At 35.5% G+C, this 15,347-nt stretch overlaps 1 protein-coding gene across 3 annotated transcripts in view; it reads right to left on the bottom strand.

Moving 5' to 3' along the window:
• kst (spectrin beta chain, non-erythrocytic 5 kst) overlaps positions 1 to 15,347 on the bottom strand; it is a 593,342-nt gene that overhangs the window by 183,699 nt on the left and 394,296 nt on the right. For all 3 annotated transcript variants that reach the window (XM_090376665.1, XM_090376667.1, XM_090376666.1), the window contains exons 51-52: positions 10,540 to 10,731; positions 6,367 to 6,450 (exon numbers count right to left, since the gene is read on the bottom strand). In XM_090376665.1, coding sequence (XP_090232791.1) covers positions 6,367 to 6,450; positions 10,540 to 10,731 — 276 coding nt within the window. The remainder of the gene's footprint in view (positions 1 to 6,366; positions 6,451 to 10,539; positions 10,732 to 15,347) is intronic.

Below are 15,347 nucleotides of genomic sequence, written 5' to 3'. Positions count from 1 at the left end.
CTGTACAACAAGAATAAATATAGATCAGAATTAATCACACCAGAATGTTTCCAATCCTCTACAATCTAAACACATTAAGACAAAGCAATTTCTAAAACAAGTGGTTTATGGATAAGGTAATGGCTGCCAAGACACAGCTTTTACAATTTCCTGAATGCCATTTGAGCAGATATTGGTTGACCTGGATTGAAAACAAATTTCAGCTGCTTAATAGAAGATAGGCAATTTTGCCTCACAGTCCTACAAAAACCTCTGCAATTTCTCTTCTGCCATGGTTATTCCCTCCATCAATGCCTCCCCATCTTCTAATGTTTTTGGAAATTCCAGAAATCGTAGCCTTTGATAATCCTGTGATTTCTATAGTTCCTACTGTTGTAGTCTCAGCTTCTCCCATACCAACAATGACACAATTTGCCAACCTTCCATCTTTCTATTGAATTCTGGTTGTTCAATATGCTGACAATGCATAAAGGTTTTTCAGTGCCATATGACCTTAAATGCTAATGCACTATATAAACCATAACAATAAAAAGAGCACCAAGGTTGAAATATGACCATACTGCATGATTCTCCAATTTGAATATATTTCCTTTGTACACTGTTAATGCAATTTAAATAGGGTTTCTAATATTTTGGCCAAGCATTGTGTGCATGCACAATATTTACAGAAATGCAATAACCAGAAGTAGCCAGCAAGTTCTAACATATTTAAATCTGGCAAAAATTCTGACATTCATATCTGAATTGATGATTACACCATAATAAGCCTTATAGCCCTCCAAAAATTTGCATATAATATAATATAATACAAATCTTTTTTTCAATGTGTAAATACATGATTAAAAAATATACAGAACCTGTATAGTTTCAAGCAGAATACCTCTATACCAGAAAACAGAGTAACAGAATTCCAGATGCTGAAATTCTGTTACTCTGTAATTACTTAAGAAAAATTTGCATGTTTTAACAGTTTAAAGTTCTTACAGAGTGCAGCTCGGCACTGCATATGTGATATAGTGCTGAAGTGCATCAACTTTGAAGACTACACTTCGGAACAAAAGCAAAATACATTAAAGAAATCTAAAGTCTTTTCATTTTGTATGCAGGGTTATTCCCTTTGACCACTCATATACTGTGATTTTTTTTTTACAAAACTACACATGAAAATTGCACTATCGTCACATGAAATTGTTTATTATAACATACTGAGGTGATCACACCCCACATAATGAAATTTTGTTGTAATATTTGTCATATGACAGAATGCATATTTTCTGTGATCAGTAGCTACAATAACATGAAAAAGATATGCAAGGATATGCAATTTTTTTTAATAGCATGAAACTGCAACAGCCAACTAACTGTAATAATTCTATCCAATCATTCAAATGTTTCAAGTCATATCTCTTCAGTGTTAATCTAACTTTGTGTAGTCTTTTTTTCAATCGCCTACCACCACTGATGAAAATGAGAAAAGAAATGTGACTGTTGAATGAATGAATACATTACACAATCTCAGAAATTTTTAAGAGTTTCCTATGCATCGACATAAGAACTTTTTATTAGTATTCAAAATAAAGGCTTTTTTGTGCAATAAAAAATTCATAGATTAGTTTTTTTACCGCCGTTTTTTTTTTTTTTTTTTTTTTTTTCACTTTTAAAAGGAATCATTAACGATGACTGTGCTTGCATCTTTCAGTAAATTTAGGAACAACTCATTATTCTTCAAAACAACATCTATATCATTAAATTGCCATAATCAAGATCAAATATAATGTGCAAAAACATTCTACTGACTCATTAGGACTAGTCATCTGGACAAATTAACACCAAATTCATATGCATGCCAATGGAATAACATGAACTATGATTAATTACTTCACATTTAGAGCTTTCCACATATCCTTGCACCAACTTCAACCTATCACACCCTGTTTCTTAGTGTGATTAAAGATTTATAAATAGCTCGCTCTTGCTCTCACACAATCAAACCAGAAAATGTCCAACTGGATGTCCCCCCACTATTATTAGAAATTCCATGGAATGTCTAATACTGAGGACATCCAATCAATCTCCTTCCATGGAACTTCTAATACTGGGGGCATCCAATTAAGCTCCTGACATAAATCTTCTGGACTTCAATGCTCAGTATTAAATAAACTAGTACTGCTCTTTTCAAAGTTAGCAATCTCTCTTCAGCCAGCCATTCCTTGCCACTATAATCTGTTTGCATGCCATGATGTTTTATACTTAGGAAGACAAATGCATGTAACAATCAAAACATTTAAATACATTTGCCTACATTTCAATTGATTGCATTATACTACTTTTGGCAGCAGTGTATAATATTCAGTTGTTTCAAGAATCATGTGGATTCTCTGCATTTTATTTTGTTTGTTTCTTTCAATTTCTGCATTAAATCACTTAACTTATGTTCTTACAGCAATGGTTCGACTGTTGAGGACCCTGCTCAGGTAGCTGACAAACTGAATGAATAATTTGCATCTACATTCACACATGAGAATTATTCAGGGAGGGGAATGCCAGACATTTATCAACCTCTGGCAGGGAGCTAAATGATTTTGTAATAACTGAGAGCAAAGTGTGGGAGAAATGGTTGAAGTTAAACATAAGAAAGGCACCTGAGGTGGATGGGATCTACCCAGTTATATTAAAGAAGGCAGCAAAGGAAGTAAGCAAACCCTTAGTCATAATTATGAGAGCTTCCTTAGAGTCAGGGGAGGACCTCATGGACTGAAGATGTGCAAATGTGACCCAAATTCACAAAGGGGGATTAAAGGGTGACACAAGTAATTACAGACCTGTGTACTTAACTTCTGTTCCAGCGAAATTAATGGAGGCGCTAGTTAAAGAAGCACTGCAGAATCATCTAGACAAGACTTCAGTTATAGTTCGGTCACAGCATGGGTTTGTTACGGGGAAGTCTTGTCTGACCAATTTGATTAGATACAAATTGTACTATGATGTGGTCACAAAGGAACTGGATGCAAAGAATAATTTTGATATCATATCTTTGGATCTTAGAAAGACTTTTGATACTGTTGCACATGGAAAACTACTGTACAAGTTGGATCAGTATGGCATTAAAGGCAGGTTGCTGCTATGGATAAAGGGATGGTTGAGTGGGAGAAGACAGAGTGGTAATCAATGGACACTGCTCTTCATGGACTAATGTTATTAGAGGTGTCCCCCGGGGGTCCATGTTGGGCCCATTGTTGTTTTCTGTATTTATCAATGATATTGATGAAGGAATATCAGGGTTAATGTCCAAGTTTGCAGATGATAACAAGGTTGGCAGGGTTTTTAATGACACTAATGACAGTACACTACTGCAACAGGATCTAGAAAAGTTGAGCAGATGGGCTGAGAAGTGGCAAAAGAAGTTTAACATTGACAATTGTAAAGTACTGCATGTGGATAGCAGTAACCCCAGAGCAATGTATCAACTATGTGGTATTACACTCAGGTAGAGAATGAAAAAGACCTGTGGATAATTGTGCAGTCAGATATGAAATTCTCTGCAAGAATAGCTCATGGTGTCTTGTCAATGATATACAGGAATTTTTCTAGCAGGGATCATCATCATCATCAGCCATTTTCAATCCACTGCAGGATGAAGGCCTCTCCAGCAACTTTCCAGTTCCTTCTGTTTTGAGCACTGGTCATCCATTTACTACTCAAAAACTCATGAATTTCATCTATCCATCTCCGCCTTTGTCTTCCAGGTTTTCTTCTAGCTCCTCTTGGGTACCATTCTGTTATTTTCTTAGTCCATCTGTCATCATGTCTTCGAGCTATGTGTCCTGTCCAAGACCATTTTAGTTCTTTAGTTTTGATAAGAATGTCCTTTACTTGAGTTTCCTGCCTAATCCATGTGTTTCTCTTCTTATCTAACAGTCTGATTCCCAATATAATTCGTTCCATTCTTCGCTGTGTAGTTCTTAGCTTCTCTTCCATTCTTTTGGTGAGTGCCCAAGTTTCACTTCCATAAGTCATGGTGGGGAGTATACATTGATTCATTATTTTACGTTTCAGACAAACTGGGATATTGCTCTTCAGTATGTGACTATATTTCCTGAATGCTATCCATCTAAAATTTATTCTTCTCTTGACTTCCAGCCATTTATCATTATTACAGCTAATAACTTGTCCCAGATAAGTATATGACTCCACCTTTTCAATTACTGCTCCTTCAATCATTATTTCCCTTTCCGTGGCATACTTGTTCATCATTACTTTTGTTTTAGCCATATTCATCTTTAGTCCAAAATCCTTACTAACTGTGCATAACTGATTAAGATTTTCCTCTAATTCTTTGGGATCGTGGCTTATGACCACAATGTCATCTGCAAATCGTAAATGGTTTAGGTACTCTCCGTTCACATTGACTCCTTTCTGCGACCAGTCTAATCTTCTGAAAGCTTTCTCAAGGGCAGCAGTAAACAACTTCGGAGATATTGTGTCTCCTTGTCGAACTCCTTTCTCGATTTTAAATTTGCTACTGTCTTTGTCTAGTCTAATAAAGGATGTAGCATTCTCATATATTTTCTTCAAAATCATAATATATGGAGTATCTATGCCTTGTCTTTCCAGTGCCCGAAACATTGCCTTATGCTGTACGGAGTCAAACGCCTTTTCATAATCCACAAATGCCAGGCATAATGGTGTTTTATATTCATTTGCTTTCTCCATTAGCTGTGATATTACGTGAAGGTGATCCATAGTTGAGAATCCTGTCCTAAAGCCAGCTTGCTCTTTCGGTTGATTCTCATCAAGTATTCTTTCTAATCTGTTAGTAATGACCCTTGTGAACAACTTGTAGATATGGGATAACAAGCTAATTGGTCTATAATTTCCAGTTTCTGATTTATCTCCTTTCTTATGCAGCAAAACTATGATTGCATTATTCCACTGCTTAGGCATCCCACCTTTTCTAATGCATTTTGTGAAGAGCCTTGCCAGTTTTTGTGTTATGTCTCTTCCTCCCAATTTTAACAACTCTACAGTAACTTCATCTTCCCCCGGGGCTTTCCGATTCTTCAATGCATGTTCTACCTCATCAGGAAAAATATCGGGTATGTCGTATGTGTTGCTACTTTGCAATCCATCTTCCCCACTGCTGGTATCATTCCCTCGCTCCTTGTATAATTCTCTATAGTAGTCTTCTGCTATTTGAATTATGCCTTTTCTGCTGTTTATAAGTACACCATCGCTATTCTTCAGTTTCAGTATCATTTGTCTTTCTGTATTACTGCTCATGGCTGCTGATTTAAATCCTTTGTTTTCCCTTAATGCTTGTTCTACTTTTCTTGTGTTAAATCTTCTTATGTCCTCTCTGAGTCTCTTTCTAATGGCTTTGCATAACTCAGTATACTCAATTTTCTCCCTGTCAGTGTTTTTCTTGCTCTTCATTTGTCATCTTTGGTTCATCATGACAAGTGTTTCTTGACTAATTTTTTTCTTCTTTGGATTTCTGTTTCCCTATAGGTTTCTTGGGCTTTATCACTTTCAGAAAGTTGTAATATTCCTCATCGATATCTTGGTCCTGAGCAGTCTGCAGAAGCTCAAAATTGTTCTTAAGTTCCAGTACATACTGCTTTTTCTCCTCCTCTGTTAGCAGGGATAGGAGGTGATTATATAAGGCAATGGTCAGGCCATATCTTGAATAAGGCAATGGTCAGGCCATATCTTGAATACTATATACAGGTCTGGAGGCCTCATTTTAAGAAGGATTTAGAGCTGCTGGAAAGAATACAGAGAAGGGTAATAAGATTAGTGAATGGAACAAAGGGTTGCTCTTATGAAAAAAGGCTTAAGTTTTGCAAATTACAGTGTCTGGAGACTAGGCATCTGCAAGGTGATCTGATTGAGGTGTATAAGGCCTTGAATGGTTTAAGCAAGCTCAATGCTGATGGGATTCTTCCTCTTGCTCAGATTAGTCACCTGAGGGGGACATAAATTCAAACTGAGGAAACACAGTTGTAGAATAGATGTGTGGAAATTTGCCTTTAGCCAGCAGGTGGTTGATTGCTGGAACAAACTCCCATCTCTAGTTGTAGAAGTTGACAGCTTAAATAAATTCAAGGCAGAACTAGACAAACATTTGGAGCTAATGGATGGGTGAAATGGGAAGGAGTTTTTTTTTTTTCTTTTTCTTTTTTTTTTTTTTTGGTTGCTTATGATGCTTATGAGGCATATGATGCTTTCTTGCATCATATGCCTCTATTAATGCTAATGCTCATGCCATCATGTTCATTTCTGAATTTAAAAAATAAACAAAACCAAAACACCATCATTTACAAAACTGGAATTCAAAGGAAAAAATTAAAAACTGCTTGAACCTACAGAATCCACATCATCCAGTTTCCTCTGAAGTGCTTGGCAATGTTCATAATCTATTCCAGTTTCACCTGCTTGGACCATCATCTCCTAAGAAAGGATAACATTATTATGAGAGACATGTATAATGATTTTCAAAACTTAACCAAAACAAACAATGTATTTGATTAATAACATAAAAGTAACATTAGTTATGCAGGAAAATAAGTTCTTATTCTGAACCATGGCTAAATCAAAAAATAGTATTCTAATAAGTATGCAAAGGGTTAAATATGAGTTAAAATCATACTCACTGTAATCAAAACACATTATTATAAAATAATGTATGCAAAGCTTAAATATGAAGAAATTACAATTGTATGCTATACACTACAGTGCACAGAGTTTGAAAGAAATTGCTGGAAACACTAAAAGTATAAGAAGCCTGCTAATTATTTTGTCTCCACTGCATTTTCAAAATCTGTATCAAAATCTTTAATATAACATAGAACAAAATAAAAATATCCGAAGTAGCTTTTGTACAATAAACCTCCAAACAACAATTTATTTTATGATATTCATCAGGTTTGGCATAGTCCATTTTAGAAAGGTCTCCCTTCTTTATCTCATCACTGATTGTACAATAAGCTGTAAATCCAGTTGGTATACCATTTTCAATATTAATTCTACAAGTAATTTCATGCTATTTTCTCTCATTCCTTATCACTATTCTATTTGTGTTTTTGAGGTCTCATCAGTACTCAGTAAGAGAATAGAATTCAGTTTATCATAGATATTTCATTAGTGTTTGGCATATAATAGTCTGTAGAATGCACATCTCTCTTTTTCTCCACAGCTAGAGTTTATTTCAGATTACTTTGTTTGAGCATTCCTTAGATACCAGTAAAGAGACAAATAAAGTCTAAGCAGGTGCATAAACATTTTGTTTGGTGCTATTATATGAATCACACACACAATTTTACTTGTTTTAGCCATAATTGAGACAGATCATTTCGTTCTTTGCCACCTATGCCCTCTGAAACATGCTCCATTTCAGCAGATAAAAACTCATTATTTTGGAGATGTTTAGAAGAGTTATACATCCATATATTGTAGCACACCAGAAACTTTTGAGGCCTACACTATTCCTGATTCAACCTTCACTTGGCCACTGGTATGGTTTGATTTATTTGTTTTATTTATTATTATTTTTTTAATTTAAGGATTACATCCAGTTCCAAATTTCTGATTTAATTTTTGTTCTCTAGTTTTGATCTCCCTCCATGAACGTTAAGTAGTTTTACCATCTGTCACTTATTTGGAGAGATCTGGATTTAAGCCTGCCACAGAGCGAATAAATTTCTAAGCTCTTAGTAGTCAGCCCATCTCAGGTGGGGGAGGAATAGTTCCCCCACAAGTTTTTCAAGGTTTTTCAAAACATACACAACTACATTTTAGTTATTTTGATTTGTATATATTAATTATGAAATAAAAGAGCTTTTGCATTATAAATATTAATTATTCACAAATTTCCAAAATTTCAGCTGTTCTAGTTCAATGAATTTATGCCTAATTTATGGATTTATCCCAGCCTAATTTCCATGTGACTGTCATCAAAGAATGACTGACCCATTGTGAATTGATCTAATCAGTAGAGAGGCATGTCAACCAAATATTGAAGCCACTCTTAAACCACTCGCTTTCTTACTAACCTGGTGAAATAGCTAGACTCATGTATTTTCTTGCATTTTATAAGCACATTTATACAATGATCATAAATCTCCACTGGCAAGCGACGGACCATCGTGTTGACTGAAACCGGCACGTTGATCACTTGGCCTAGAATGCCATATTGTCCATACGCATGTCTCAGGCACTTTATCTGCACAAACAATAAGCATGAAGAAATAAGCCTCTCTGTCACTAAATCCAAATTCGGTAAATGGGATGGAATTTATGGGTAGACAAAGCCATTAAACTTAGATAGTGCTTGAATGGATTGTTCTTAAGTGATCCTCTACAGCTATTACACACAAGGATCCCATCGACGTCAACATCGGGAAATGGGTATTGATTTATTAGATTTCAGGCTTTTAGTAACACACACACACATATTTTGTTTTTAAACAATCTAAGAATTTATTCAATTCTACACATTCTAGCTAGCTGACTAGAAAGGTATATATCCAGGACCATACAACCTTCATTACTGGTTTCTCTATTTATTTTAACCTCTTTTTCTCCATACAAACAAAAATAAGTTAAGGAGTATTTAATGGTTTATTTCGCAACTTTCTATCTTTAGTTCTTCAGTTCAACTTGATAAGTATTCTCAACTGAAGTTGCCAATTAAATGGAGCTGTAGACCAGCACTATGATGTTACTGAAATTATATCTGCTTTGGTTTTTCTTTCACCAAGGCCTTACAGTTCTTGAAGTGATAAGGCCTTGGTAGATGAAAACCTTCTTAAAGTAAAAATATTTATTCTAATTTTATTCCATTTTATTTTATCCTATTTTATTTTACAAACTTTGCACTATCTGACAGCAAGCTGCAGAGGTTTCAGCATGCTTTTTGTACTTTTATGACTGCTTTCCAATAATTTCCTTAAAAGCCAGTGCAGTGTAGTATATAATATGTAGAAAAATAAGTAACACAGTAAAACCTTGATTTAACAAACTCCAGTAAGATAGGGCCTATTCACTGATGCTAAATATCCATTAAACTAGAAATAAATACATTATAGTTGCTCAATTTACTAGAATGTTATGAAAAACTGCTGTTCTATGAAATAAAAAATAAAATAAAAAAAAAAAACATTAAAAATGCTGTAATACCATATTTTGCTGCACTTACCAGTTATATGGCATATAAATGCTTGAAATATTATCATATTACATAGTGGCAACTCTTACTAAAGCTCATTCAGAGTCTAAAGAGCTTTCCAGTACCCTCTCTGGAGGTTCAAGTGACACTTTGCTGATGTCTGACCCAATCAGCAGGTTGGTAAAGGGTGACAATAAGGATAATCATTTCTGCTTGGTGCTTCTACTGAGTTGAATCTTCTAAAGGGATACATGCTTGAAGGAGCATGCAGATTTTAGCTGTGCAATTTTCTGACATGTCTTCAAATAACCATCTCCTGAGAGTTCTCAGGTGATGATAATAAGGCTGATTTTCAAAGTCTGAAGAGAAGGTATTGTAGTTTATGACCATATACAATGACTGTGAAATTTGACAGCTTTGGCTTGAAGCTGATACTGTAATGGGAACTTGGCAACATGCTCACAAGAACAAAATTTCTCATCTTCTGCACAAGTTTAAAGTACAGTGGACACTTACCAATGTCATGAATTTCAGCTTGCTTTAATGTTTGCAGTTTCTTTGTAACAGTAGGAACTGTAAACATGAGTTGCTGTTGAAATGCTTCACACCTTTTCAAAAAATTACTTTAATGGCCATAAAAGAGAACAAAAATGCTTCATATGGTATTTCAATATTTCATCTGATTATGTGATGCTATATTGACAAATGAAATCAAGGCTAGCCTTCTCATTAGCTGTGAGTTAAATATGATTTATTGTACAAGTTAGTGCAAATGCATCATATTAGTACACAGCCCATTCTATATTAGCAAATTATTTGCAAAAGCGGCATCGTTTAAGTCATATCTCATATTGTGAATACCTTCACGATGAGTTGCCATGACATTGCACTACTTCGAATAAGTAACATTTTACCTAAAGGAGAAGACTATCGTTACTTATTCTCAGTGGATACCACCACCACCCAGACAGCACCGTTTCAGGGCTATTTGGCCCTTCTTCTGTGGGTGGGCAGGTACCCAAGTGATGTAATGATGGCAAAACAGCTATGAAGTATAACTCCACAATATGAGAGATGCCTTTTACATGTACATTAAGTTATATTTTGAAAACAAAAGTTGAAAAAAAGAAAAAGCATTTTTTGTCTCCATAATTTAATATGCTCTTGATTCCTATCATGAAGTCCTGTTAGAATGAACATATAGTATATTGGGGGGGGGGACAGATCTTCATCTTATATGCATCATATTACTTGAATATTAATTTTAAAAAATTTACCCTATAAATTTTGACCATACTTTCATCTATCATCATTGATTAACAATAAAAATTACCTATCAAAATTAGTACAAAAAATTAAAAACCAAATATAACCTTATCTCTTATCCATGCTTCTACTTTCTCTGCTTGATTATTAAATTCAAGGATATCTTGTGCTTCTTCCAGCCCTCTGCCTCTACTATTGGATGCTGCAAGGAGTTCATTCCATTTTGCTAACAGTCTCTCCAATTGTAAATGAATTTCACGTGAAGCCTCATGTCGTTTAGACAGCAGCATCTCTCCTTTCTGTATAATAATCAAAAATTTGTTTTTACCACAAATTATATTTTAATTCTACTAATTTTATTTTACATCATAGATTAGAGCTTTAGAAATGCAAAATGTAATTTAAAAATTCTACATTAAAATAAAAGAAAGAAAATGTGGACTTATATTCTAAATAATGAATCAAAGTCACACGAATTAATATAAATACATTTACAATTTATTAATCAATTCAGCCTTCGTGTAAAAATGTATATTTTTTAATGCTATCATGTTGAGGCACATTTTTACAGAGAAACCAACTTGTAGTACAGTAATAACCAGACAACAAGGAACAGCTTAGTTACATAATCAAATCCTACTACACACGCACATGCACGCACGCACTACTGTCAAAAGTAACTAGATGCCTGTGAATTTCAAAAACCTTTTTTTATAAATATTTAACATGTTAGCCCACCTCTGGCCTTAATTACACACTGTATCTTAGTTGATAGACTCTGAACCAATTTTTGATAACAGGAAGGCAGTATTTTGGTATAGTCCTCCTTCAACATAGTGATAAATTCAGCTCGGACTGCAGGCATGTTGGCCTGCCCCCCCCCTCACCCCCATGCTTGCATTCCAGTGGGGTTGAGGATGGAGCTCTAAGAAGGTCAATGAACCTTTTGCATGCCAATATCTTCAAACCAAGGCATAGTCTGTGTACAATGACATGATGCATTGTAATGATGAAACAGAAATGAGTACTCCCTATATTACTGCCACAGTGTAAGAAGAGTGGAACTGTAATGGACGTCAGTATATAGCATAGTATTAACTGTTACAGAAATAGCAACTGGTCTAAACCCAAACCACATGAATCAACCCCAGATGGTTGTCCTAACTGTGAAGTTTTGTAGAGGTGCCACACTTCACAGTCAAGGCAACACTGTGATTAGAAAACTGGAAATTATGATATTTCACACTCTAACACAGTTTTTCCAATGTTCCATAGACCAATTATAATGAATGATGCAAAAGTCAACAGTGTGCATTAAGTACTCTGATACTGCAGCTCTTCCATAAAATTCAATACTGTGTAGCTCCCTATTTATCATCTTTGTACTAATATCGGCTCCTGTAGCCTTCCTGAACTCCCGGTTGACAGTATTCAGTGAGAAATAAAAGATCTATTTACCATTCTTCTGAGCATCCTCCAGTATCTTTATGTCAATTATTGCAACTTACCAGAACATTTCCTAACTGTAAGTAGTACCATAACTTTTCCATTCACTAGACTTTTCATACCAACTAGGAAATCAGGCATGAGGCTCATGGCAGAGAAGAAAAATGCATGGGATGCATATAAATTAACAGGTGACACAGAAGCCTATGTCAGATATAAGCTAGTCTGTAATCAAGCCAGAAAGGAGGTTAGGCAGGCAAAGGATGCAAAGAGTTCTTTACTTATGTAAACTCTAGAAGGAAGGAAATGAATCAGATTGGTCCACTTAATATAGATGGTTTGACCATTGATGATTCTACTCAAGTAGCTGATAAACTGAATGAATATTTTGCATCTACATTCACACGAGGAGTTATTCAAGGAGGGGAAAACGAGAAGTTTATCAAACTCTAACAGAGAGCTAAGTGATTTTGTAATAACTGAAAGTAGTGGGGGAGAAAATGCTGAAGTTAATCATAAAAAAGGCACCTGGGGCACATGGAATCTATCCATTTATATTGAAGGAGGCAGCAAGGGAAGTAAGCAAACCCTTAGCCATAATTATTGGGGCATCCTTAGAGTCAGGGGAAGTCCCCATGGACTGGAAAATGTAGCCCCAATTCACAAAGGGCGTGCAAAGGTGACACAAATAATTATAGACCTGTTAGTTTAACTTCTGTTCCGGGGAAAATAATGGAGTCATTGGTTAAAGAAGCATTGCAGAATCATCAAGACAAGACTGCAGTTTTTTTTTTTTTTTTTTTTGTTTTTTTTTTGATTTGGTAGTTGTTAGCGCATCGGCTTCTGTGGCCATATTGCACCTCCCAAGGTTTTTGCAGTGCTTTGATCCAAGCCCGAGGTGGGAATCGAACCCGCGACCTTTGGGTTGCCGGGCAGGTACTTTACCCACTCGGCTAGCCCGGTCGGCTCAAGACTGCAGTAATAGTTCAGACACAGCATGGGTTTGTTAAGGGGAAGTCTTGTTTGACCAATCTGATTGGATACTACAATGTGGTCATAAAGGAACTGGATGCAAAAAAAATAATTTTGATATCATATACTTGGATTTCAGGAAAGCTTTTGAAACTGTTGCATGGAAGACTGCTGTACAAATTGTAGCAGTATGGCATTAAGGGCAAGCTGCTGCAATGGATAAAGGGATGGTTGAGTGGGAGACGGCAGAGAGTGGTAATAAATTATAATATTATAATTATTATATTATAATAATATAAATTATAGTATTATTATATTATAATAATAAATAATTAAAATTAAAAATTATAATAAATTATAATAAATTTTAATAAATTGTAAATTATAATAATAAAGTGTTATAATAATTTATTAAAATAAACAATAGTGGTAATAAATTAATAATATTACTGGAGTCCCCGAGGGTTCGGTGCTGGGCCCATTGTTGTTTTGTGTATTTATCAATGATATTGATGAAGGTATATCAGGCTTAATGTACAAGTTTGCAGATGATACAAAGGTTGGCAGGGTTGTTAATATCAGTAAAGACTGTATGCCACTGCAACAGGATATAAAAAAGTTAGGCAGATGGGCTGAGAAGTGGCAACTGAAGTTTAACATTGACAAATGCAAAGTACTGCATATGTGTGGCAGTAACCTCATCATCATCATCATCAGCCATTCTCAATCCACTGCAGGATGAAGGCCTCTCCAGCAACTTTCCAGTTCCTTCTGTTTTGAGCACTGGCCATCCATTTACTACTCAAAAACTCATGAATTTCATCTATCCATCTCCGCCTTTGTCTTCCAGGTTTTCTTCTAGCTCCTCTTGGGTACCATTCTGTTATTTTCTTAGTCCATCTGTCATCATGTCTTCGAGCTATGTGTCCTGCCCAGGACCATTTTAGTTCTTTAGTTTTGATAAGAATGTCCTTTACTTGAGTTTGCTGCCTAATCCATGTGTTTCTCTTCTTATCTAACAGTCTGATTCCCAATATAATTCGTTCCATTCTTCGCTGTGTAGTTCTTAGCTTCTCTTCCATTCTTTTGGTGAGTGCCCAAGTTTCACTTCCATAAGTCATGGTGGGGAGTATACATTGATTCATTATTTTACGTTTCAGACAAACTGGGATATTGCTCTTCAGTATGTGACTATATTTCCTGAATGCTATCCATCCAAAATTTATTCTTCTCTTGACTTCCAGCCATTTATCATTATTACAGCTAATAACTTGTCCCAGATAAGTATATGACTCCACCTTTTCAATTACTGCTCCTTCAATCATTATTTCCCTTTCCGTGGCATACTTGTTCATCATTACTTTTGTTTTAGCCATATTCATCTTTAGTCCAAAATCCTTACTAACTGTGCATAACTGATTAAGATTTTCCTCTAATTCTTTGGGATCGTGGCTTATGACCACAATGTCATCTGCAAATCGTAAATGGTTTAGGTACTCTCCGTTCACATTGACTCCTTTCTGCGACCAGTCTAATCTTCTGAAAGCTTCCTCAAGGGCAGCAGTAAACAGCTTCGGAGATATTGTGTCTCCTTGTCGAACTCCTTTCTCGATTTTAAATTTGCTACTGTCTTTGTCTAGTCTAATAAAGGATGTAGCACTCTCATATATTTTCTTCAAAATCATAATATACGGAGTATCTATGCCTTGTCTTTCCAGTGCCCGCAACATTGCCTTATGCTGTATGGAGTCAAATGCCTTTTCATAATCCACAAATGCCAGGCCTAATGGTGTTTTATATTCATTTGCTTTCTCCATTAGCTGTGATATTACGTGAAGGTGATCCATAGTTGAGAATCCTGTCCTAAAGCCAGCTTGCTCTTTCGGTTGATTCTCATCAAGTATTCTTTCTAATCTGTTAGTAATGACCCTTGTGAACAACTTGTAGATATGGGATAACAAGCTAATTGGTCTATAATTTCCAATTTCTGATTTATCTCCTTTCTTATGCAGCAAAACTATGATTGCATTATTCCACTGCTTAGGCATCACACCTTTTCTAATGCACTTTGTGAAGAGCCTTGCCAGTTTTTGTGTTATGTCTCTTCCTCCCAATTTTAACAACTCTACAGTAACTTTATCTTCCCCCGGGGCTTTCCGATTCTTCATTTTCTTCAATGCATGTTCTACCTCATCAGGAAGAATATCGGGTATGCCGTATGTGTTGCTACTTTGCAATCCATGTTCCCCACTGCTGGTATCATTCCCTCGCTCCTTGTATAATTCTCTATAGTAGTCTTCTGCTATTTGAATTATGCCTTCTCTGCTGTTTATAAGTACACCATCGCTATTCTTCAGTTTCAGTATCATTTGTCTTTCTGTATTACTGCTTATGGCTGCTGATTTAAATCCTTTGTTTTCCCTTAATGCTTGTTCTACTTTTCTTGTGTTAAATCTTCTTATGTCCTCTCTGAGTCTCTTTCTAATGGCTTTGCATA

Source organism: Mastigoproctus giganteus, chromosome 6, assembly GCF_048544385.1.
Source record: "Mastigoproctus giganteus isolate SK-2022 chromosome 6, ASM4854438v1, whole genome shotgun sequence".
NCBI lineage: Eukaryota > Metazoa > Arthropoda > Arachnida > Uropygi > Thelyphonidae > Mastigoproctus > Mastigoproctus giganteus.
The sequence above is the reverse complement of the archived record's forward strand: the minus strand, read 5'-3'. Positions and strand labels throughout refer to the sequence as shown.